The sequence below is a fragment of the Galleria mellonella genome, unplaced genomic scaffold, assembly GCF_026898425.1.
Source record: "Galleria mellonella isolate WM207_F2 unplaced genomic scaffold, CSIRO_AGI_GalMel_v1 utg117, whole genome shotgun sequence".
Lineage (NCBI taxonomy): Eukaryota > Metazoa > Arthropoda > Insecta > Lepidoptera > Pyralidae > Galleria > Galleria mellonella.
The window spans coordinates 55,708-83,062 of record NW_026441980.1 but is presented as its reverse complement, the minus strand read 5'-3'; the positions used below and the strand labels follow the sequence as shown (position 1 = coordinate 83,062).

General features: G+C 38.8%; 1 protein-coding gene across 2 annotated transcripts; it reads left to right on the top strand.

The window, feature by feature from the left end:
• The first annotated feature begins 520 nt into the window (after positions 1–520).
• Positions 521–27,333, top strand: LOC113521816 (radial spoke head protein 3 homolog B). Of its 2 annotated transcripts, none has more exons than XM_052897303.1 (9): positions 521–1,041; positions 15,101–15,194; positions 17,394–17,549; positions 18,034–18,162; positions 18,353–18,556; positions 19,301–19,463; positions 20,203–20,289; positions 20,682–20,816; positions 26,143–27,333. In XM_052897303.1, the coding sequence occupies exons 1-9, from the start codon at positions 914–916 to the stop codon at positions 26,154–26,156; spliced, it is 1,110 nt and encodes a 369-aa protein (XP_052753263.1). In that variant the 5' UTR covers positions 521–913; the 3' UTR covers positions 26,157–27,333. The 2 variants fall into 2 exon arrangements, with proteins under 2 accessions (XP_052753263.1, XP_031769523.2); XM_031913663.2 differs by lacking the exon at positions 521–1,041 and adding an exon at positions 11,739–12,811.
• The last annotated feature ends 22 nt before the right edge of the window (positions 27,334–27,355 follow it).

Below are 27,355 nucleotides of genomic sequence, written 5' to 3'. Positions count from 1 at the left end.
CGTTATCGGATATTAGCAGGGGTTACCATTCCATTATCATCCATTCAAAAAACCGGTCGATCGCGACTATTAGTTTAGTCGATCGCAGCAAGGCAAAAATATAATATTTTGCTAATCTAGCGGAAGATGCTCAGACGCAATGCTCACACTAATATAAATAAGTAGTTACTGAGAATAATTTTCAGTTTTATGTTTTCCCTCTTAATAAAATTAAATAAAAATACTACAATACTACATAATAATGTACTGAACTATGTTTTTTCATTTGTGAATTCAAGAAGTATGTAATTAGTAGACCGCACAGTTTCGTCAGTAAATAGTAAATTTTGGGTCTAGTCAAATCGGCCACCCCTGTTCTACACTGACGTCAATTACCAATACTATAATTATTTAATTATGCTTCTAAAAAGTTTCCGACTCGTACAAACAAAGGCCGCGACTCCGAAGGCCGACAGGACAGCGACGTGTCAGAGTTGATGACCGGGAAGGCCTGTGTTTAAGCGTCGCTTAGCAACCGGCGCTTGTTACCGCTGATAGCACAATAACAAGCGACACAGACAACAGGCGCGCACACGGACAGTGACTCCTCGCCCGCATCAACACTAACCACTAAAATAGATATTGTGCTGATAGTGTCTAAAACGACACTAATGTACACAGTACATTAGTGGCGAGTGACAAATCGTCGCATGTCAATGATCGATTGCGTTCAGTGTTTTTCGATTTTCGAATGCGTGCGTGGTGAGCGCGGCGTGACGGCGTGACGGCGCGGCGGCCGCGAGTGTCAGTGTCACACGTCGCTTCTCCTCCGTTTACTCGCAACCATCTATGTGCTGTTTCCTGCTCGCGGCGTGCGAGGAGTGCTACTTGGTGGTGGTGAGCGTGGCGGACAGGTGCTCGCGGCTGCGCGGCCATGAGCGTGTCCGTGCGCTCGGTGCTGGTGGAAGGGCCGCAGGCGGCGAAGGCCAAGGGCCCGTTTACGTATGCTAGCACGCCGCGCGCTCTGTACAACAATGTCAAGCTGAAAAAGGATCCGTCCTGGTGAGTTTTTCTACCAATTTAATATGACAGATATTAAAACGAGTTGATAAGTAACGACCTAGCGAATGTAAAATGTTCATTGCATTGTCATAAAAGAAAAATCAGTCTATGAATGTGTGAATCTATTGACAAGCTCTTAATATCAGGGAAATGGTTCTACAAACATATGGCTTAGGAGATCCAGTTTATTTTCTCTTATATTATATATTTATAACTCTATATAAGATACACATAGTTATGTTACAATATACATAATAGTTTCCCAAGCCCTCGTATAGACTTTATATTATAGGGCATGAAATAAACAAATATGACATTGAACGTCAGAATGGCATGTGAGTGTAGCGATAAGAAGGTACCTGTGGGGCGCGAAAACTATATCTTGCAAATACTAAACACGCATAATTTTCTAATTCCTGTGTTTTAGTATTCCCCAAAAAATATTTTCTGGGCTGTAAGCTGTAAGTTTTAGGTAAGTAAGTAAGCTTTAGGTATCAAGTAAGAACCGGCGACTGTCTACATTCTTTCATTTACCCGTTTAACATTTATCAAAAATATGGACCAATATGGAAAAAATCTAATAAAATATTGAAATGAACTGCGCGTTCACCGCAAAAAAAGACACCGTTTGTCGTATCTCCTCACTTTCGGGGCACTTCCCTTGATAATAAGTCGAGTCTGGGGATTCTTGGCGTCGATATATCTAGCGACGTCCAGTTTTGCGGTCATCTGGAGGAAAAAGCTAAGATAGCTTCCAAAAAGTTGGGGGTGCTCAATAGGGTGAGACGGTATTTCACGCCAGAAAACCGCCTAAAACTGTATAAAGCTCAAGTGAGGCCACACATGGAATACTGTTCTCACCTGTGGGCAGGAGCGCCACAGTACCAACTCCTTCCGTTAGACCGCATTTAAAGTCGGGCAGCTCGAATTGTTGACGATCGGCGTCTTACTGTCCGGCTCGACCCACTAAGGCTGCGTAGAGATGTTGCATCTCTGTGCATCTTCTACCGAATTTATCATGGGGAGTGCTCTGAAGAATTGTTCGGATTGATACCTGCTGCGGATTTTCACCATCGTACAACCCGCCATAAACTAAAATTTTATCCCAACCATCTGGACGAGTGGCGGTCCTCCACCGTGCGTTTTTCAAGGCACTTTCTCCCACGCATAACCATTCTTTGGAATCAACTTCCAGCAGTAGTATTTCCGAACCGATACGACAACATAAGCTTCAAGAAAAGAGCATATTCCTTTTTAAAAGGCCGGCAGCACACCTGCAATGCCGTAGGTGTTGTGGGTGACCATGGGCGGCGGTAGTCACTTACCATCAGGTGAGCCGCATGCTCGTTTGCCCCCTGAGTTGTAAAAAAAAAATAAATCGTCCCAACATACTGACACTAACATACCAACTTTACCCGTTACTTCGTTTGTGCTAAGTACTTACATCAGTTTTTATTAACACAACGTCTTGAGTCATGGGGGGTGGGATTGTTAGTAATGCATAATACTAGTCGCATTGCTAGCAGTATACCCTGTCAGGTTGAACTCCACATGGAAACCATCGTGCTGAATTTCAGGTGTATTCATCACGATGGGTTAATTGACCTGATCTTTCATTTCTTCAAAAACGTCTATAGTCTCTGCCCTTTGTAAAAGACTAGTCGTCATTAGCCTAATATATTAGCAAGAAATATTACGCAGCAATCTGCACACAATAATTTCAAATATAGCTCCTCAAAAAAAGAAAAAAAAACGATCGCATCAAGGGTGACATGAAGACAAACTTCATATAGGAAAAATATGGATTGCTAAAAGAATTGGCAAAGTCAATTAATAATAAACAGAGGTAAAGCGTAACATTAAATATATACAAAAAATACTAACAAATTGGGAATCTACTCCTTTTTTAAGTTTTTATGAAGCATAAAAAAATTAGAGAAGAAAAAAAAACAGAAAAGAGTTCCGTGGTACTTCATTCATATTTTCTATTCTATTTAAATGTACCTTGTAGATCTTATTGTTAAATTGTTCTTTTTATTCCACTCGTTTCTGATTGATGTAAAAGTCACTTGAGAGTACAATCAAATTGAGAATTGCCGTATTGAACTGGATTACTTTTTTGCAATGTTCATCATATCCAATTTCCTTGTTATCGCGACATCAGCTATTAATTTGGTTTTCGTATCCATACTTACTAAATCACTGCAGACAGACGATAAAAAATTAGTACCGTGTTAGTAACTCCGCAGCGATAAGCGCTGGTTTACTTTGACGATACCAAATCCTTCATATTTAATGCTATTTGCATAATAGATCGCAGTGCTGTTTCATTACATGCAATGTGGTCACGCTTCATTTCGTTTCGACTGGGCCCCGCGATGCTTATCATGAACACAGTACACAGAGCTTCTGCAACACATTACATTGACATGATAATGCATTGTGTATCGAATGCAATCAAACGGTGGCATAGAATTAACAAGGATACATTTTATACAGCGCGTCATGCAAGTTGCGTCGTCTGATATCTCGACACAGACGGTTTTGTACAGTCTTCTTGTAATATAAAGATAACCTTGTATTCACAATGTCCTTTGTCCTTGACATTTTAGACTTAATCAGATCAGAAAATTCTTAGTTAAAATCCTTACAAATCTTACTAAGTATATGATATCATATAAAATGAATGGAAAAAAATAACTCATCCGCCATTTTCATCTAAATAGATTACACATTGGATTTTTTGAATCTACATTGACTGATCCCCATTAATTCCTCTCTTTTTGTGAATAGGCAAGATCTTATCTAAAAAATCAAGGCTAGGGCTATTGTTTATTTATTCACATTTCCTCAGGGAAGGTAAAAAAGCTTAGTCTTAAAAAAACACAAGAAGTATTGATTTTTTTTATAACTATATCTTTAGTAGTTTTGAGTGTGCAGTTGCCCAAATATCTATAGAAACAATCGCAGTTATAATATTAGTGAAATACTCGTAGCAGGATTTATAAGAATAACTTGTCGATATATTTGTATATTTGTTACTTAATCGTTGCCGTGTGACAAATATAAAACATTTTTACAAACCGCTATTCGTGGAAGAATAGTTTCAAACTTTCGGTACACAGATGGAAATAATTTATACCTATTAAGATATTATGTCTATGTATGTAATACAAGAGACAGGACGAAATCGTGGGCTAGTGCAAGTATTAATAACAATGAGTGACAGCTATTTCAGCGATAACACCGAGTACATTATAAGTTGTGTACGGTGGATGAAACCTTGAACCCGAGCTATGATCGCGTGCCTCGTCCGCTTGACCCCTCATCAGCCCCAACTCCTCGACGCCTCGCCCTGGAGACGATGAACCCCTCAAGGTTGCCGCTCACTTATTTATGACCAATTACCTAATATTAAAATTTTCATAATCATATTATTGGACGACGTGCGTTGCCGCCTTTTTAGCTGTAAATAACAGTAACAACTAGTCGTACCTACGCAACACTGGAGTTATTCATATTGAAATACTAGACTAGAATTTAGATTATAAAGATAGACTGTCTCCATACAAATTATTTAACATATTAAGAATTATTATTTTAGATTAAGCTAAATAGGTAAAGTTTGTAGCTTAAAATATTATTAGTATGTTTTCAATCCTTTATAATATTTAACTTTATTATTATATTTAATAATATTATTCATTATTATTGCCATATTTCAAAAAATATAGTAAATAAAAATTCATAATTCTTTCATATTGTTTTTTAAACTTAATAAAATTTTGAGGTGAAAATTGAAAATAAATGTTTGTGGATCCAAGTATACTTTAAATATGGACGGATAATGTCAATAATAGTGACGGCCATTTTCTTTTTTTGTACTTAAAAATTGTTTTGATATGAATATCTCAGAATCTTTGTAGACTTAAAACAAGTATTATTGTCAGAATTAATAGAAGTAAACGCTATTTTAATACCTAAGTAAGGATATAGAAATTATAAATTGATTAGTTGACATTCAAAAATTATTAAATTCTATTTTTTTCTTAATTTTAAATTGTTAATGCTTTATTCTACTGCCCTTAATATATACTTTTATAATTGTTAATGTGGAAGTAATCAATGGTGACAAAATAAATGTGGGGGAACTACTATGTGAGTAAAGTATGTCAGTTGCAAAATAATCATCTAAATCGGTTCAAAATTAGTGAAAATATTGCGTACATAAGACATATGCAAGTAAATTGACCTCGTTTTGGAAGCGCGCTTCATTGGCAAGAGAGCTACACGCTGTAGCTACGAGCTGTAGCTACGGGCCGGCCTGTAGCTCGTAGCGTCGTACACTGTAGAAGGATGGTAATCACTATTGTTTAAAGCTACTGCTACAGAATAATATTTACTTTATACTTATATCTTAAGGGCGCCACCGCGTCCGGTGTTACAAGTATTCATAGGTTACGGCAACATCAACAGACGGGCCGTATGCATGTTTTCTGCCATAGTAATATAATTTTTTTTGAGGTAATATAAAATAAAACAACTGTGATACGAGTTGAACTCTCACGCTGAAGTTTCCTAAATATAACGCTCGGTGAAATAAAGTAAGTTTATGTACAAATGTGTTTAATATTGCTATTTGGAATTTCTTTAATTGCCATAATCAGTTAAAAATTAGACTACGTAATTATGTTTTTGGATGATTTTTTGATAATTTCACAAAAATAGCGCTAATTCGAGACTTTGTTTTATTTTATCTGTTAATATTCACATCGCCGTTATCTGTCCACTGCTGAACATAAGTCTCTCCCTATAAGAGGAGCTCTGCCAGTAGTTGCCATGCTTGGCAACTACTGGACCACACGGTAGTATTCATTATATATAGTATTTATTATATATCTTTAAAATCCTATTTCAAATTTTTTGCTTCACAAACTTCAGAACAAAGGTTGAGGAGAGATTTTTTTTAATATTTTCAATTAGAAGTAAAAAATCAAAGGCTATAAAAAATAAATAACGGTTTTCTCTTCTTTATCCTTGAGATAATATTTTTGCTGTGTCAGCAACTACATAAACGTTACTTAAATTATAATGCCATAGATAGATATGGATACATATACCATATATAATATATATACATGGATAGACAAACAAACATAGCTCGAGATCTAAATCATTAAATTAATTTAAAAAAGCTGCTTAAGAAGGTCTTTTGAAGCTTACTTTGAAGGTGAAATTAAAATAACTACGTGTAACATACTCGTGTGTACTCGCATAGATTACAAGTTCAAAGGAATCTTACTATTATGGAACCGATTTTGAAATTAATTATTAAACTACAATAAAATCGATAAATGTAGCTATTGTTATACAGAACCGTGACTTTTAAATTTTATTTTCTCGAAGCATCAAGCACATTAATTTTTTTTAAGTGTATGTAACATACTAGTTCATTTATGATACTATCTATTTATACTTTTACAACTGAATCTGGACAAAAATATGTATACAAAATACTAATAATTTTTATTACATTTACAAATATTTTAAAATGAATTATTTTTTTTAATAAGATTGTAATTTCGGATATAATATTTCGCCATTCTTCAACCAAAAATGATTAATTCTTTTAATTTTTTCTATTAAATTTTTAAATCGAAAGATTTCAATCAAATTGATTTTTTTATTCTCGCACGCTCTCACCCTACCTTCAGTTTATCAATAACAAAATATTCTGCAATTTTAGCAACTCTTCCGTGGCCTTACTACCTTTAAATATGCCCAAATCTGGCCATCGATCACCGCCAGCACATAGCGTGAGGCGATTGTAAAAACAGCGTTTATTCTTCAGAAGAGCAATGCCCTTAACCTTGAGTGCCCCGAGGAGGGTGTGCGGGGCAGCGCTCGTGGCTCGCGCGAGCTGCCCTCCGTAGCCAGCGGTCAGCAGGGGAGCCGCCGTTTGCCCCCCGTCGCCTCGGCAACCACCGCGGGTTTCCGCTCGAAACTCGCATTCAAATTAAAATTACTACTTCTTTTTAACTTTGACGATATATATACTGGAATATTTTACATATATTAATATAAAAATTCAGATGTACTTGTCATTCTCGGTTTACAATTTTATAACCTAATCGCATGCGACTTTACCACGTGCGACGGATGTCAATTTTTGTGTGTGATCATAAGTTATTTACATAGTATAGTAGCAGCGGTCTTAATATTGTACGGTCATTTATCTAAACTGAAAATTGCAATAATATTATGTCACCTATCGTAGTTACACAATATACTCTGTTATGTCCATGGTACTGCTCGTGTCTATAGGCGACGGTTATCACTTTCCATCAGGTGGGCCGTCAGCTTGTTTGCCATTCTAAAATGTATAAAAAAAAAGTTATCAGCACCATAATAGTCTTCAAATTCGTTAAAATGATAACATAATTCGTGACTGTGTCGTCTTCACTCCCCCAATATGGTATATACAGTGGCCTAATACAGGCTGTGTTTAGTTGATATCATTTGTGTAATGGATAGTGCATTAAATTCATACAAACCGGGGAGGACGGCGGCACGGGCGATGGCGGCGCGAGCGTATTATAATTATATGAATGGCATTCGTATTCGTTACACGTACATACACTGACACATTGACACAGGAAAACCCCTACACAAATCTACAGGCACACTTAAGTACATAAAAATTCAACACCTAAAATAGTAAAAAAAATACTCTTCTAGACAAAAATGTATTAATTTTTTATTACAATGCAATATATACTACAAAATAAATATGCTAACGACAGTCCTGTATAGGGGGAAAGGAATTGTTAGTAATGGGGTCTAAGTGCTAACAATATATCCTATCAAGTCGACCTCCACGTGGTTTCCCCTGGAAACCATCATGGTTAATTCTAGTGAAATTCATCACGATGGGCTAACTGACCTGCTTTCATCATCACCTATCATCTCTTACTGGTGCCCCGCCAGTGTAAACCGATAGCGCAGACGGAATGACCATTTTATTATCACCCATTAAGAGAAAAGACAGTCCTGTATAACTGAGTACTGCGACAATGGCCAGCCATATTATTCAGCAAGTTATAATAGCAAAAGCTCTGCTCGCCGCAGTGACGCACGTCCGGGCCCCGGAGCCTCGTGCGTTCGCCGAAACAGCCGACAAGGTCGTCTGACCATATCGTGTGCCATTTACATACAGCACCTATCATTACGTGTAATTGAGGTTGTTCGTATAATCTGTATATAACTATAAAAGCTTAGCGAATTACCACCCTAGCTGGCACACTGGCTTACCTTACACCTTACCTTGATTACCCTTTCACTCCCACGTTGAAGCAAAGATATTACCCCTTCTGTCCTGTGACCACAGCTGACACAACCTACCATCACAATAGTCATCGCTCTCTTGCATTGGTCTTGTTGTATCAGCCTTACCTATCCACTGCTGAATATCACCTCTTCCAGAAGGGGGGGTTTTGTCAGTAGTTGCCACGCTTGGCAGGTGGGTTGGCAACCGCAGTTTGGCTTTTGATGATGTTTTAAGAAGAACGCTGCTACCCAACCCTACACTATAAGCTCCCTTAGCCGGCTCTTAAGACACCCATGAGAAAGGAAGGGGTAGCCCTTTCTATGCCGGGACCTACACGGCACTGATGTATTGCGTTAATTCTTTAATCATCATCATCTTCCTGCCCTTATCCCGATTATTTAAGGTCAGCGACATATAATTTTGCTTATATTACACAAAATTTTGGCTTCTGGTTATACGAGCGACCACCTGCCCTTCTTGGAATACATTTCTTGGTGGTATTCACCATCTTCAATATAAAGGAAAGGATTGAGGAAAATAATGGAGACGTTAAGAGTGAGTAAAATAAAAAAAAAGTAAAGAAAGAAGCAAAGATTTCCGCAAAAGAACCAAAATAACCGACATAGCTTGAAGGATAAGCAAGCTGAACTGGCAATGGGCTGGTCACATAGCTCGAAGAACTGACAACCGATGGGGAAAAAGTAGCGGCCCCATACGGACTAACGAAGCGTAGGACGCCCCTCCTCCTCCGCACTAAATGGAATGACCGTTCTTTATGGCAATCTATGGGGGACACTTATGTTCAGCAGTAGTCAGATAACGGCTAAAATTATGATGAATAAAAAGGCGGTAAAAAGGAATAAAGGATATATGAGGAAAAGGTAAAAGAGGACGCTGCAGTTGCGGAGAAGACACTGATCAGAAACTGCAGGTGCTCGGGAGACTGGGGTCACATTCCCGTGTGCTCTTTCTCTAGAACCGGACAGATAACAAGAGGAAAACTCCTCTGACATTCGCGCCTTGATCCCTTAATCGCCTCATAAAAACGCCAAGGGTGACATTTTCGTATTCTTCCACCAAACGGAAAAAAATAATTAGCTTGAAATGTCGCAAATATTTGATTTACGAATCCAAAATTTAGGGGTCAGATTCCTTATCAAATGTAAATTTCAATTAAGAAAGGCTTTTTTTTAAATGCTCAAGGAAATTTTTAATCATTCTATATTGAAAATAACATTCCTTAATGATTATTGTTACAAAGCGACAATTAATATTTTGTTTCGAATAGATTGTTCTCCATCCAATAAGTATCTATACAAATTTAGTGCCCACAGTTCACCGGTGACACACTTTCACCACGTGACTCATTGTAATCGTCATTAAAACGTTGCCATAATCAATTATACGTTTATATAGTTACCTACTCATGCCCTCGACCATCGATGACAGAAAGATAGATAATGAAATTGTAATTTCATTTTAGTAAAAATGTTTATCACCCCATCCATAAATATTTTCACATAGCACCAAATTAGAAATAGTTTAATTTCTAATTTGATCTTTTTTATAGGAACTCGAATCAGGTGTTCTACAATATGTATGCAGTTGCTTGTCTAAATCGTTTAATAATATATTTTATAATTCCGTTAGTCCCTCCGTGGGTTCGGAGTGCCATCTGCACTCGCCCCATTTTCATTCGGTGAATCTGTAAAGGCCATCTGCGGCCAACAGCAACAAATAGTTCGAAAAAAGGACGCAGCGATGGCCGCGCCGCTTTACCTGCCATACCTACTCGTAGACAGATCCCGCTCATTATGTATTATATTAGTCTACTTGTTACTTCATTTCGTTACTTAACTTAAACTGTGACTGTATGTGAATATCAATATATCAATTTTTATGATTTTGTCATTATTTATTTATTTACATTCTTAGAACATCCTACTCTTGTAAACTAAAATTTACTTTGAAATGAGTTTCTTACTTATTCTTCGCGCCTGAATATCCTTATTAGACGATAGACGTTATAACGAAAAAAAAAATATATTTATAAATAATAATATTAATATTTAAATAAAGAGTAAAATAAAATTGACAATTGATCAGATGGTAACATACGTTCCACTTGTGAGCCCCTGAGAGCAAGCCCTCAGGCGCGCAGTGTGTCAGCGGGAGGAGCAGGTGCCAGTTCCCACGGATGCGGACGGCAGCGCTCTCACAGCAGCTGCCGAGACGGGAGACGAGAGCTCGCATCTAGAGCAATATCTCTCTCTACAGTACTAGCAAAAATGCTAACTTTGTTTACACGACACTATATTATAGGGTATTTTATTTTGTACTATCGTTGTATAATCGTTTCTTTTTTTTTTGTAACTTTATTCTAAATAATAGGTAATATATAGCAGTATGTATAATATTATAATTACAAGATCTATATATTAGCCCAATAAAAATATAATATATAAGTAGCGTTCATTCATTATGATGAGAAATGAAGAATCCAATCGACCTGAATGCAGATATCCGAGCAGTATGGAAATGGATGATGACCTTTTTTCCGCCGTCAATGTCCAGAAAGATTCAATATATCGTATGGGTATCGGGGCGGTATCGATATTTTATTTATTTATTTAAACTTTAATGCATAATAAAATTCTATGTACATTATATGATATTGCCCATGTCTGATTATCTTAATCTATTAACCAATCTGTATATTTCAATTGATAGAAATTGATGGTAACCCTGCCGGCGCTTAGTTTCCGCTAATGGGATATTATATCCAACAATGAAGTCATCTAGTGGTTCTTTTATCTGTCCCATGTAGTTATTCCTTGGTCTTCCTCTTACCCTTTTGTCCTCTATTTTTTCTTTTACTTTAAAAAATTGTCATGTCGTATAAGGTGGCCCAGCATTTTTCCTCTTCTATTCTCTATTGTTTTTATTAATGTTCGTTTCTCCTTCACCCTTTTCAAGACTTCCTTATTGGTTGCTTTTTCTACCCAGCTTATTATTTCCATTCTCTTCCATATATGGGATAGAGTTAGCTGGAAGAAAATGCATGAATTAGTTACACTGACAAGAGGAAACTCAAATAAAAATAGAGAGTCACCATGTTATTCAATTCCAATCCAGTGAATGGAATATATTTACCTGTATTTTCTAACTGGCTAAGACACTATCATCGAATTGTGCTAAACAATGCAAAACCATATAGGTAACCTAGTATTGTAATGTTTACTCAGTTTCGTAATTCCACGTGGGCGCTTGCGCGATTATATATGCCGCATTAGTTGGGCTCAACCATGAAATGTCGTAAGTGTTGAGCGGCGTCGTGGCGTTACCGCCGTGTGGCCACGGCGAGTGCCGGCTGACCAGCGGCCGCCGCCGTCCGCCGTCGGCACGCGCTCAGTGATCGTTAGCCGTCCGCGCGGCCGCCCGCGCCACCACCGCGCCACCTGCCGCCCCACGCACCACGCACCACGCCGCCCGCTCCACCACGAGCACGCGCTAATCAAATAAACCTACATACGAACACCCTGCTGGCCGGACGTTACTATCGCTCCTTTTCATACGCACCAGTAAAACATGTGACAACATGCCACAAGTTAACATCTCTAGCGAGGATTCCAGCGCGTTTACCATCATCAATCACGATGAGAATAAGCACGAAGACGACACAGTGAACGAAAAACGTGTCACCGACTATGGACTACCTCGGAACGTGAACGTGGTGAAACCACTGCAGCACGGCGATGACGACCACGCCACCAGCGACATGGACTCCGCCGCCCCCACCGGACCTCAATCCATTTTAGATCCAAAATTTTCGCGAGCACTCGACTTTAAGCTTCGCAGACTAAAAGAGAAGGAATTTTTGCAGGCTAATCTTCGTAGACCCACTCGGTACCGACCTCGAAATGGCATAATAGCTGCCTCCAATCCAAATATTAGTTCAAAAGACCAAACTTTCCCAGGGAAAATGATTAGCCAATCGAACCCGCGAATAGACATCATCGTCCCCGACGATGAGTACAAGCAAAAGATCTCTCCCAAAATGGATAAATCTCCATCACCGGGGCGCAAAAGTCGGGCCCGCAAAGTATCAGGGTCCAACGAGGGTGAGAAACCCAGGTTCATAACGACAGTAAAGACGGGACAGTTTCTCCTACCCCCGCCTGAAGTAGCCTCTCTTCTTGGGCTGGAGACTTTATATCCGCAACAAGAGAGAGAAAGAATAGTGTACTCATATGCAAGCAAACCTAAACCGGTCGCTACTAGATCGAAGCGATCTTTACCGGACAAAAAAGAAAACATTCCCAATGGGGCATCGACTACTGGGAGCCTGGCCAAGCGACCCAATGCTAGCAACGTATTTAGTGGAGTGCGGGCGCTCGTGGCTGGCGTGGTGGGCATGAAGCACCTCCTCGAGAAAAGCGATAAGTATGTTCACAGATCTCCTCTATGGGCATTTGTATCAACTGATTACAATTATTATTATCATCCCGAAATCGATTCTAAACAAACAAGCACGCAATACCTTACAGATTAATGATAATATTATTATTATGTGATTATTTTATCGCAGTTAATGAATGACCACTAGTGATATGGAGGTTAATAAAGGCTTATCCGTATCAATTAAAATAAGGATCGGTAGAGGTATAGCAATCGGGTGCAGTTTCACTCACATGTCATGCATCGGACGGTCCGATTTGTTTCACAAGTAGCCACTATTCCACCACCCACCACATTTCTAGTAATTCCACCGTGCAATCTTACAGCTTTTTAAAAGTATTTGAACACTCACTTCCTTTATATTAAAAAAAATTCAAAGTAACATTATCAATTATAATTCTATTACTGAATATAGACTACTGATGATGACTAATATACTCACGAGTACTTTAAAATATCGGTCGTTATAGAAAAAATATCTATCGCCTATTTATTTAAAGCCTAACACTTGTCCTGGCCTTGTACAAGTGAATAAGGGAATGTTACTCCCATTTGCCTGGCACAACCTAGTCGCGTCTGCCTGCACGCCTGAAGCTGCTGTTTATTTTTAAGCGTCGTCTAACACTTTACACAAAAACTATACAACTGAATATAATGAAAAATGTTGTCTCCTCTAAATACATAAAAAATGCGAATTAATAAACGACTTCAAGATCGACGTCGAATGACCCCATAGAGTTTAACTCACGCATCTTCCAATGGTTACGGGTTCGCACCCCGCTCTATATAGCATTTTGTCTAGGTGCATTTGAGTAGGTGCATTTGTTTATTTATTAATTTATTTGTTTTATGCACAATTAAAACTTTGTACAAGTGGCAAACTTAATGTTATATGGCATTCTCTATTAACTAACCATTAGTTTAATCAGGTATTTGTAACTGAACTTATAATAAAAAGTATGCTATGTAATATAGGACATGAGCCTAACTTATTATAATTATTGTATTGTTCTGGACATTTTTAATAATATTTATAGAATTCATAGTCACAAGAGTTACAAACTCTGCTTAGTTCGCTACTCTCGGTATCTTAAGATCTATTTTTTACCGTCTACACTATATTTTAACTTTCAAACCATATCGTAATCATGCACGCCCAGACTTTACACAGAAGCCGTTAAACATCTATGCTTACATGGCTATATATCGGTTTGAAGGTACGATATGGCAGTGAAATTACAGGGTACGGAGGAGGCATAACACAATAGTCCTCAGCATTAGCAACACATGAGAGATGTCATGAGCATTACAGTGTATTCTGTGGTGTCCAGAGTATTGTTCATGCCTATAAGCGATGTTTACCACTTTCCACCAGTTTAGCCGATGGCTTGTTTGCCAATTTAAGCAGATATCATAAAAAAAAGAAAAACTAGTGAGGCAGATTCCATACAGGCGATCGCTGTAAAAATCTTCCACTAAATTACAAAAGTAATAAGTTTATTCAAATAAAGATTTTTTTTCTTTTTCATAAGTAGCTATCTCCATGCCACGTACGCCTACACGTGGAATTAAACAAATTGTTACTAATTTTGGTGACGGGAATGAACTCTAGAGAACAGACAGCTGTAGCGATTGGGTATAACAGGTGACACAGTCCAATTCTTGATATCGGGGTCAGGCTGTGACGAACAATTTGTCGGTCCGGTGTCCCATTTCCCACAACCGCCGCACCGGCCGCCACAGTCGCCACCCCCAGAGCCCCCACCACGGCCACCATACGCCCATCGGCCTTCCTAGTTAACACCACTAATTTACTTAAAATCCGATCTCATTTTCGACATACTTTATTAGTTTTTTTTTTCTTTCGAGGTTTTCAACTGGTTGTTGCAACATTTATCACCTTTACTGTATTTATGTATAATACATAGTATAATCAAGAAAATAAATATTAAACTATTCACAATTAATTAAGAATACTTAAAGGAATTGTTATAAAAAAGAATCTAGATAGAAATACCGTCACTAAAATTGTTCACGGAAGGTTCAGTTGAGGATTTCATTAGGAATTAAGGATGAAGTTTGTTTTTGTATTAATAACAATAATAACTAATCTCTTCATTACTAACAATCCTTTCCCTTCAATTGAAAAATTCCTTTTCGCTTGCGCATGAAATGGAAGGATTCTAGAAGAGCAAGCATTTTCTCGCTTATAAAAAATAATTTAATATATATTTTATATATCAATGAGACAAAATATCTTGTGTGTTATTCCAGCGGCAGCATGGCGGCGACAATGCCGTATTCCAACATGATGCACGACAAGCGCGTGGTCCGCGGGAGCACGTTCGCCGCACACCAGCACGCTGCGGTCAGTATACACCATAGAACACGATAAGGAACACTTACTTACTCTCTAGCTACTCACCCACTACCATCCGAGGTGACAGGTAATTCTTGTAATTTCTGATAGTAAATAAATTAATATATGAAAAGACTACCTCCGATACGTAAATGAAAACTCAGATTTAATTCTTAATTGCATTAATTTGGTACTAGTCCACGAACCAGCTTTGCTAGCTAAGCTAGTCTTGTATAAATTGTTTACTTATGTAAACAAAGTTACCGACTCAGTTCGTGTTAAGTAGAAGCCATTATGCAATAACGTTAATTATTAAACTACCTATTAGACTTTCCTGTACAAATTGTTGCCAATAGGTACCTACTAAGCAACTAAGACGACCCTAAGATGAATTAAACTCCACGATACTTTTAACTGAAGTAAATCATGCGCATAACTATATTGATTTAAAAAAAAATTATGAATTGCTACAGATATAAGACCTTTTACATATTGTACATCCTTGATAGAGAACTATTAGTGGACTGCAGTCGTCCGCTATTAGAAACATGAGGCACTCTAATTATACACAATCCATCCGTTTTATATAGAAATGTTTTATAGAAAAATCGATTTAAGTCTGTGATTTATTTTAAGTGCAGTCCTAGCATAGAATAGGCCACCCCTTCCTTTCCCGTGGGTGTCACGAGGTAAAAGTGACCTTAACGGTTGAGGGATGGGCTACAGCGTCCCTCTTTAAAAGTCACCAAAGCCTAACTGCGATTGCCAATCGACTTACTAAACTTGGCAACTACTGGTAAAATCCCCCAATAGGAGGCCTATATTCAGCAGTAAGCAGTTAACAGTTGATACGATGATGATTATTGTTATTTTAAGCGATGTTTTAAAGGATTTTATGACCTTCCCAAACATTTGCTCTGTTTGGTAAATTACCAAATTTCGAACACCCACAAGACGCGTGTTGCACGAAAGCGGTGACATCCGGGGGTTTGCACGCGGAAGGAGTAAAAGACACGCGAGCCGACAACGTGACCCCTGTCGGCAATTAAAAGCAAACATCGAAATCAGACATTTATTTTACGTTTTACAGCGTTTACACAACTTTATTGACCAAAAGATTTTTTTTTACAAAAAGCGGACTTAATGCTAGTAGCACTCTCTACCAGGCAACCTTTGAGATGAATAGGAAATCACCAACGCGATACTTTTTTTTGGAATAGAATTTATTCAATTTCATTTACATTTAGATACAGAAGCATAACACCTTAGTCCTCAGGAGTAGCAACGCATGAAAGTTATCATGAGCGACACTGTACGCTCTGTTATATTTTTTAATGATGATAATGGAAACCCCGCCTGCGCTAACGGTATAAGTTGGCGGGGCACTAGTGAGGGATGATGGGTATAGTTAACCTATCGTGATGAATACACTTGTAAATCAGCACGATGGTTTCCAGAGGAGGCCACGGGAGGTCAACCTGTTAGGGTATATTGTTAGCTATGATAGTGATAATCCGCATTACTAACAATCCCTTCCCCCTACTCTGTTATGTTCATGATACTGTTAATATCTATAGTCGACGATTACGACTCTCCATGTGGTGTGCGTCAGCTTTTTTTCTATTCTAAGTTCCATAAAAAACCGTTTATTTATTTGTAAGTGGAAGTAAAGTGGGATTTATTAACAATTATGTTTGTCAGAATCAGCAGTATCTCTCTCTAAGAACGTTTAAACCCCTATTTAAACCCCGAATTTAAATGCCTACCATATCTGTATTTTTAAAATTCATATTAGGATAATTTAATACATTATTGTCACTTCGACAAGTACGTGAAATTGACGTCTCGCGAAGTTCGACAGAGGACTCTATGTACAACAAAACCAATTTAGGAATCACTGAGATCAGAAGACGTAACGCGTTTTGGTCTTATAAACGTAATGTTATAAGGTTGACTGGTAGAGAATGCTACTAACATTAAGTCTGCCTTTTGCACTATATTTTCTTTTGGTCAACAAAGTTATTTAAATAAATAAATAAATACGTAATATTTCAATGACCCAAACATGAATTTAACAATTCTGATGGATGTATTGGAATTTGTTCTTAAGACTCCTGAACCGTAGGTAAGCATTGTTCGACTGAGCTGAACTGAACTAATGCACTCGACTAGTAGTAGGGTGTTACAGTAGTCGTGAACACTATGCAGGGCGATGGCGGTGAGAGCGCAGCAGCGCGAGCGGCGCGCACTCGGCGGCGCGCGCTGGCGCGGCGGGCGGCGGCGGCGCGCCTGCGGCCCGGCACGCCGCCCCCGGCGCCCGGCCGCCGCCACCATCCCATACAAACCGACTACTACCTGGAGGAGGTAACGTCTTCAAATATTTACATATTTTTATTTTTCCTATTAAAATTCCAGCTAGTTTCCTACCTAGGTTTTTTCTAGAGACTACAGTATGGGGCTCTTCAAAAAGTACTTTTGAAAAGTAGTAATTACACACTTCAACATTTCAATACAAATCTGATAGAGCAATGGCACAAAATCGTCTATACGAACTTTACATTAACATAACTATTTCTATTTGTAATACAGTGTCTTCAGATGTTGCTTGTTTGGTTTTTCGTGACTCGAAATATTTTAATTTAAACGTCAAGAACATAATGTCTGTATAATATTTCAAACCTTCGATTGTCTCAGAAGTTTTCATCTTTACTGAAGTATAACTGATTTTAATCAGGGTTGTTTTTTAATAATAATAAATTGCTTAGAATGCATATTGGTGACTAAGACCTACTAATTATTTAATTAAAATAATAAATTTACTAATTTAATAAATCTATGTCTTACACAGCTATTCGACAAAGGCGTGGAGATGGAAGTGGGAGTCCAAACAGACCTCTTCGTGGACCGGCCCGCCACTCCTGTGTACGTACCAGCCAAGACTGGCGCCGACGCATTCACGCAAATTTACCCCGGTGATGTAAGTACACAGTAAACTCGTTAACAGATTTATCAATAATTTGAGATTTTTTTATTGTAAATAAAAATTAAATAAAAGAACAAATATGTAACAGTTTTAACAAAATCAAAATCATCAAAATTTAAAGTTTCAGAATTCAGGCCCCCGTTTTTAAGGAAGATTTTAAAACACTTCGTTTATTGTATGGCAGCTGTTCGACTTCGACCTAGAGGTGCAGCCGATCCTGGAAGTGCTGGTAGGGAAGACGACGGAGCAGGCGCTAGCAGAAGTGGCGCAGGAGGAGGAGCTGGCGACTCTGCGCGAGCAGCAGCGCCGCTACTGCGAGCTGCGGGACGCGGAGCTCGCCGAGCGGCAACGGCTCGCGGCGCAGGATCTGCGGCTCCACCAGGAAAAAGTAACGCTCGCAACTTAACTACCACACGCACACTTTGTACAGAGTCACTTGCATTTGTACTTATGTCTCTCTCGTGTTCTTTCTACCAGAAAGCTTGCTTGGTTGCTTTTAGAATTGAAGAGTGCATTTGGTAGTCAAATTACTACATATGGCGGCATTGAAATATTGGCCTTACGCTATAGCTTATTTATAAAAAAAAATAAAACAATACAACGCATTGAATGAAATACATACACAAGACTGAACCGCTTGATGCCCTTTAAAAAAGTGCTGCGGTCAAAGGCGCATCCTATGGTTGCAATAAGTAATTTTCTAATCTTAGTATTTTTCTAAAATGCAATATGTCACATAAAGTGGTTTATTATTTGATTGAACATACTATTAAAATTGGTCGAGGGACAGATAACAGCGTCCCTATTAAAACATCAAACAAAGCTTAACTGCGGTTACCATCGGCTTACCAAACTTGGCAACTATGCGCATTACTCAGAGACGCCTATGTTCAGCAATAGTTAATGGCTGATGACGATGACTATTAAAATAATATAATCTTGGGCTATCTGTACTTAGTCAATTTAATTACCCGATAATAGAGACCTCTCTGACTATCTCTTCTTTGGTTGATCCAAACCGTAAAGACGGTGTTAAGTATCGACATCATTGTACAAGTCAGGTGAACGTATTAAGACGTACGAGTATAAGACTACAGGAGCCTGCAATGTAGGAGGTATATTGCACATACAGGAGCGGCGCGTGGCAGAGGCGCGCGTGGCGCAGTCGGCGGCGCAGGAGGCCCGGGAGCGCGCGGCGGCCGGCGTGCTGGTGCAGGGCTACGTGGCCGAGCTGCTGCCCAGCGTGCTGGCCGGCCTACGCGACCACGGCTACCTCGTCGACCGTGTGCACACAGGTACCGCCCCACCCTTTTTTTATTTTTTTTTTTTTTTTTTATAAAACTTAGAATGGCAAACAAGCTGACGGCCCACCTGATGGAAAGTGGTAACCGTCGCCTATAGACATGAGCAGTACCATGGACATAACAGAGTATACTGTTTCGTCCATGATACCCCCATGCGTTGCCATTCCTGAGGACTCAGGTGTTATTCCTCTACCTACCTCCCTACCCTACCTCATCCTCCCACTCACCACACCCTCCGTGCAAGAAAGTCGGCCATCACGGTGCCTAGATATACAGAATCTACGTAACGAATACGCAAGCAAAACAGGTGACAGCAAATGAGAATTAACTGTCCATTTAATCTAGGGTACGTGCTATATAAATCGAATCTGATTTTAGGAGTATACTCGTATTTTCCCAAATACTAGCCGTTTGATTTTTTACAATACAGGATCTCCTATTTTAAGACTGGACAATATATGTAATCACGTAACAAATTATAGAACCGTATTTTACGTGGTCTTCATATCATCACTCTGCTTACCAATGTCTGTGGGTAATCGAGACATAAGAATAAGGCCATAGCCGAGGAGTTGCAGACATAAATGATGAAAAAGAGAGGAATAAAAGCTATACCTGGAAGAAAAAGGCTCTTATTATACTTGTACCCCACTTCGTGTTACTATCGTGACCAATTTTTTTTTTCAAATATTTTCTTTCTCTTTTAATATACTCAATTGTTTCATTGCAGGCGTAGAAGAAGAATTCATGCCGTGGCTGGTAGAAGAAGTGTCAAAGGAAATTGAGTCAATTATCACCAGTCGAGACGTTATTACAGGTTAGCACTTAGACTATAGTAGATCCCTCAATAAATTTCTTCGTAATCTTACTGCCAGGGAGATTGACGATTTCTCATTCGTAGTTCTAAAATATATTAATGTAACTTTAGTAAGTAACTATAGAATATCTAATTATTAAATTACTAGGGTACAATAATTATAACAGTAAATTTGCTAGATAGTGGGTTTCTACTAACTCAAGACTGTCATCTCGCAAAGGTCGCCAAAACACGAGTGATGCCCTCTGATTTTACAAATGATCATGGGCTGGGATGACCATCAGGCGGATTATACGATTGATTACTATCCTCACCATGTGAAAAGAGCGTTTCTATTACTCTTTACTGCTAAGAGATCAGTAATGAGTGTTTGTATGATTGTGGCACCGCAGAGATCGTGCGCGACGTGGTGGAGGCGCGCGGCGAACTGCACCGCGGCGCGGCCGAGCGCGAAGACCGGCCGAGCGCTACGCCAGGAGACTCGCTCACGCCGCCCTCCGCGCCGCCAGGGGACGGCCTCGAAGACGGTCAGTATTGATATCTAATAATTACGTTAGTCACAAAGTTATCTATTATTAGTAATGGAACTGCCTTTACTACCAATGTACCCTGTCAGGTCGATTTCTTCGTGATCTCCCTGGAAACAGGTATGATTAACTCCCGGTGAATGCGAAAAGGGGTCGACTAACCTAACCCTATCATCTCTCAATAGTATCACGCCAGTTGCCAATAATGCATGCGAAGTTACCATTCCATTTTATTCCTTTGAAAAAATTATACAGCTGCGATCTATTTTAAACAAGTTCCAACCATTAGATAACTACGAATTAGATATCAGAGAAAAACAGTCTTCAAAGTAATCTGTAGAAATAATTTTTTTTTCTGTCTCACTTACTCGTGTAACCGAGCAAACTATTGTTGTATTAATTGTCCACTGCTGAAGATAGCCTCTCCCATAAGGACCAGTAGTTGCCACGCTTGACACGCGAGTTGGCAATCGAAGTTTGGCTTTTGATGGCATTTTAAAAGAGACGCTGCTCCCCATCCCTCAACCATAAGCTCTCTTAGTGACACCCACCCGAAAAGAAGAGGTGACCTATTCTATGCCGGGACCTACATAGCTACAAATAATTTGTAAGCAGTTTGCTTGATTGTCAGATTATAATATCTACCGTGATTTGAAGAGATTTGGTGATGAAATCACTGTGTACTATGACATGAGATCTTCATGTCACGAGTGAATTGTGGCAAACGTTCATGTGTTGCGGTATCCCTTTCTAACAGGCAGACCTAGTACTGGATTGCTGTCCACTTTGTATAAAAAAATTAACGACCTGTGGCAAAATACAAGACCACCAAGAACAACACTTAACTTTTAAGCAATATTCAAGACGGAATAGCAAAAGTTTAGTTTGACTTATCGTTTGTGCAATAAAGGAGCTACTACTTTTATTAAATTATGGACACCTAAAAAAATCAACCACTATTTTGCACCACCTTGTCTCGTTCCTCTCTCTCTCTCCATGTTTCATAATATGTAATCATGTCAAAAGCACATGTCGCAGTGCAACCTGTTCCCGACCGCCCTGCGCCCTGCGCCCTGCACCCTGCACCCTGCACCCTGCGCCGTGTCCACGCAACACTGGCCCTAAATGTTTTCATTGTAGTATCAATTCGCGACACCTCGCCACGTGCTCTCGGGACGCGCGCGCACACGATTTGAAACGCACTTAATGAATGGTGTCATTACACTACAATACTATTCACATTTATACACTTTCGATGAAATAACGACCTTCTCCCAATCTACATGCAGTCGAAACTCGGAATTGTTTGTTTATTAATAATACTTTTTCTGCACTCGGCCCGTTTTGCACTCTACCGCCCTGACGATACGCACGATTACCGCGGCGCACCACAAACGGATTTGACTAATATGAAGGGGATCTAAATAATGCGCTCGAAGTCGCGGTCGCGAACAATTAAGATTGATACGGTGTGATGACATTATAATATGGTTTTGATGCGGGGCGCGTTTGTATGCGTTAGTTAAGAGTTTTATTTTGTTATAACTAATAAGTATTTTAAACGGCGGAGAGGACAAGCCGAGTTGAGAGTTTGCACGTGCGGCGCGCCCCGCCCGGCTCCACGCTCGGCCTACAATAACATTAATACTTTGGAATAAAATCGTAAACTAAAATACAATACACATTGACAGTCATCTTTTATACCTTAGAACACACTTGACTATCTCTCGAATTGCGTACTGAGCTAAAATGATGTATTTCGCATCTGCATTGATATTAATCAATAGTTAAATGATCATCCGCTTGTTTACTATAGAAAATAACCGCCCGTGAAGTAGAGATACCGTGTAATAAACATGTAGAAAGGTTTGGATAACTGTAGCTTGGAAAGATATCAGAACACAGAGTTTTTTCCCTCCGCCATCCGCAATATGATCGACACTAGTTCTAAGTTGTTAAAGATTTGGACATAATAAGGTTACGACTCTACCATACAAATGTATGGTAGAGTCGTAGCACCTTTAGTGTAGCCCTGTCTATATATATAGGATAATAGGAAAGTCGTAATTAATGATCGAATGATTAATTTTCTACTATCGTCAAAGGTTATAGCACTAACTTCATCCTCTGAGATTGATTTACACACCCTCGTCGCTAGCATGAAACATGGTTGCACATGCAAAGCAGCACCTGTCAACTTCTATCATCAACAGCGTTTATTGTTGACCAGAATATACGTTAAGTAATTTGTAAACAAGTTATTAAATAAATGTCGAACGGCAACATATGTACTCGTATTGTGGCCGCGTGCGCGCCGCGTGCCGCCCGCCGCCCGCCGCCGTCGCACTCCTGCGCATCCAAACATCTTACACCTAGTAGTCCTGTACAGCTGTACCCGTACTTATATAGAATATATGAATGGAGTAATATATCATTAGCCCAGAATCTAAAAAGGACTGATTTCTAATTTTATAAAATAAAATAGGACTACCTATTTTTTAGTGGTTAGTTGATTAGGGTTATTTTGTTGAACAGTGACTCCGTATCTATGTCTAATAGTAGTTAGTATTGCGAACTGTTTGGGCGCCAAACACTAGGCTTCGAGCGGCGCTCTATTAATTTGCTTGAAGATGCCTCATTTAGAGGTGAAATAAAAAATCAGCAACACACGCTTATCATCCCTGGTGTTACAAGCGTCCCTTAACTACAGTAAGCCTGTATATATATATTTATATATTTCTTCTCTTCGTGCTTATAATGTCCGTACTGTATAATTGTTTATATTTATTTAGTGCGTACCATATGGTTTCTTGCTCAAGTACGTGCGACGTGGCACACGTGCATCGATCGAATGTGCGATAACATTGGAAATGGTCGAAAGCAATTGCAATTGGTAATGTATCGCGGCGGGCGGCGGGCGGCGGGCGGCGGCCGAGAGATGGCAATTCAATATAACGTGATAAGAGGGCGCGACTATCTGATGAAGCCAGATTTACTAGAGCCGCTAATGTTTACAATTTGCCTAATCATCCTGGTGTGTTTTACACATGGCCAGACGAGGTTAGGGCTCTTGTTATAATCTGATTTGGCTGTACAGCAACAGGCAAGGGAATTAAATTAAGTGCTGAGTGTAGGTAGCTAAAAGTAGTAGATACCTACCAAAGTATTTTAAAAAATTATTGTTTTGTCTGTAAATATTGTACGCTGGTTCCGTAAGTGTTTATAGTGTCTAATTACAACTAATGTGCCCGCGGGAGCCATTCGTAGGCAAACACACGAGTAAATATATTTGTAGCGCTGTGTGTGCATTAGCAAAGAATGGCAAATATGTTAACAGGTACAACAAACGAAACTTTAATGTCAGTGGCACACGATCCAAAATGCATTAACATTGTTTGATTTCCTGAAAAATGTAATTGAATTCGCAAAATAACAATCTGACGTGTAATTATTAAGTTGTAAGCTTTATAACCATCGCCATTGCGTTCAAGTTTCACTAGTGAGCAGTGAGCACTCGCAGTGCGTACCTATATTTGTGCAGCTGCATCGCCCCCGCGTGCCCTCTATGGACCAATCGCTTTGAAACTATTTTACATCGCCTCTGTTCAATACACATTATGTAGTTCATAATGTAAAGCTTAAATGTTTGGAACACTTAATAAAACATTGATAAAACAGAATTCTCTGTCAGGGTACGGCGACTAAATCTCCTTGTACCTAATACGTTTCTATATTGTTCTGGTATAAATATATTTTTTACTATAATTTTGCCATAACTGAAGGAGCTGCTTTTTGCAGAGCATAAACCTAAATTATTATAAGATCGTTTGGCGACCTCTCCAGAGCAAAAAATGTATTTTTTTCCCGAGTTGCAAAATTTGTAGAAAAGTGCAAGTGTTATTTGTTATGCATCATGTAACATATATGTTCAAAGTTCCACCAAGTAGGTGCTTACAAGGTAGGTAAGTAGGTTAGCTACTTACGTACTAACAGTTACGACCAATAAATATGTATACGCATATATCGAGCAATACAACGTATCAAACCAAGTCGGCGGCGCAAGTGATTTTTTAATTTAAATCCGTAGCTCCAACAAATCGCTATATCGCTTGTGCAAACAACGACTAGCATACGATGTTCATTACGACGCCAGGTCGTGCGAGCCCGGGGCCGGGGGCCGGGGGCCCGGGGCACGAGGCCCGAGTGGCGGGGACAGGCGAGCGGATTATGTGTTTATAGTATTGAACAATACCACTGAAGTTTTTAAACTGGGATCATGTCAGGCGTCCGTTATACTTAGTTTATACAATTATTATTTGCAATTCGCCTGCACGGTCTTGTACCTACTACAATTTTAGTACGCGAACAGCAACGCGTGCGTTTTTTCTATATTAGTCAAAATTAGCCAACATAGACTCTGGCAGTAGAACCGCGAAACGATTGTTAGTAACAGAGACTTGCGACCTCATTTTTAACTATATACACTGTCAGGTCGACCTCCACGCGTTCTCACTAAAAACCATCAAGGTTAATTCTGATCTTGATCTTCACTTACCTCACCAGCGTCACCACTAGCGCAGTCTAGGTCACCATTCTATTTTCATTCATTTAAAAAGAGCTTAGTCCTCAGGATCGATAAGTGCCTAACGAAAGAGACTACGCGCGCCTCTTTATATTATACTAGCTTTTCCCCGTGACATCGTCTGCGTGTTCGGGATATATTCACTGACCGGGATTGAAAGTAATATAACCTTCTCCATGTGTATATACCAAATTTTATACTGTTTGGTTAAACCGTTAAAACGCTAATAGGTTGTTACCTATTAGCGTTTTAACAAACAAACAAAATTTTAATGTCTAAAAGTAATCATATTTACAAGTAAGGGTGATGCGTATAGTATCACTCGTGCCTGTAGGCGACGGCTACTATTTTCCACTTGTAAACCTTTTGCTTATTTTCATCACCAAGCACTATAAAAATCTTTAAACACGCCAGCAATGAAAAAACATATTCCATAGTGGAATTCAATAACAGCCATATTTGGCTGGCCACGACAACTCTACACTTGTAAGAGTGTAGTAGCGGTAGACTTGTAAGGCTAGACGCCAACAGCGATGAAAAATCGTCTCTATTACAAGTTCTGTTGGATCTTCAATCCTTGTTTTCCCAATAAAACCACAATTTAATATTTTAAATAGACTATCTCGGGATTTAACGCAACGCAATTGTAGCCAAATAGTATGTACATACCTGATTTTCGATACCGACATTTCGACGTCGTGTTAGGTCCTAATAATGCTAACTATTCCGATCTTTCTATTTCAGCTTTGGAAGAATAGCAGCGAGTTACTGCGAACGAGTGAGAGAGTGCCGTGAATGGCCGTGTGTCCGCGTTTGCAGAGATAGCTGCAGTGCAACAAACAATAAACGGAAAACTAAATGTGATTATTAGATGTAAAACAGAATGTGCGGGGCCTACGCTACGTGGACGATTAATTTATAATTATTCGGAATATGTGACGATGAAATTGAAATTAACAGTATTGAATGTGTATTGAAAACAATTGTTAACTAACGACAAGTTAGGGATTATGGTACTATAATTGTCGACGTGACATTTATATTAAATTTGTATAGTAAACGATACTGATATTTATCCATTAACAATCGCTTTACACAATTATAGATACAACTGTATATAGCAAGTACTTATAACGAGGAAGGGGAGGGCGCAATAGTAGAGAACATCAGCACAATTTTGGGTCATTCCTAGAAACATTAGGTAATATTGAATGCCAATAGGCGCTGTGCTCATAGAGTAGGTATTATCATTATGTCTGTAGCTACTTGTCTGCTCATCGTAGAGGTAGTGACAATCGTATAACAACATTTTAAAAATATTAATGTTGCAGGTACTCTTACCGAATTCAAATTATTTGTCAATATATATTGTTTTTATACTAAATTTAATTGATACCTACGCCACGACTACGTCAAGAAGAAAAAAATACAAACACTAAATAGGTAAAAAAAAGTTCAAATACCACCTGGACAACAGAAAATAAAAATAATACTATCATGGACAACACAAAATATACAGCGTAGCTCCTTACTGACCAGTGCAAAGGAAAGAGGTGTTAACGTGAATAGCCTGGATGCACCTACTGTAACGAGTCGTAACTCCATCAACAAGCTTAGCTTAAAAATTAGCAACATGTGCAATTACGAGTATAGACAGACAATATTTTGTATTAAACATAAAAATAAGATATATTGACTAATACAATTTGGTACAAGAGGTGGACTTGCTTATACGTAATTTGTAATTTATTTTTAATTATTATCCAGTTGGTTTTTTTTACCAACTGACTTTATTTATGTTATTTATGAATTTCTAAATTCTGTTGTTTAAGGCTCGGATAAAGTTTATTTTAAAAATTGTTGATTTTATTCGTTGTGTAGTTTTTAGATATTTAGAGTATGCATTGACAATATGGAATTAAATTCTTACATTGATATTTGTTATTATTATTTTTAT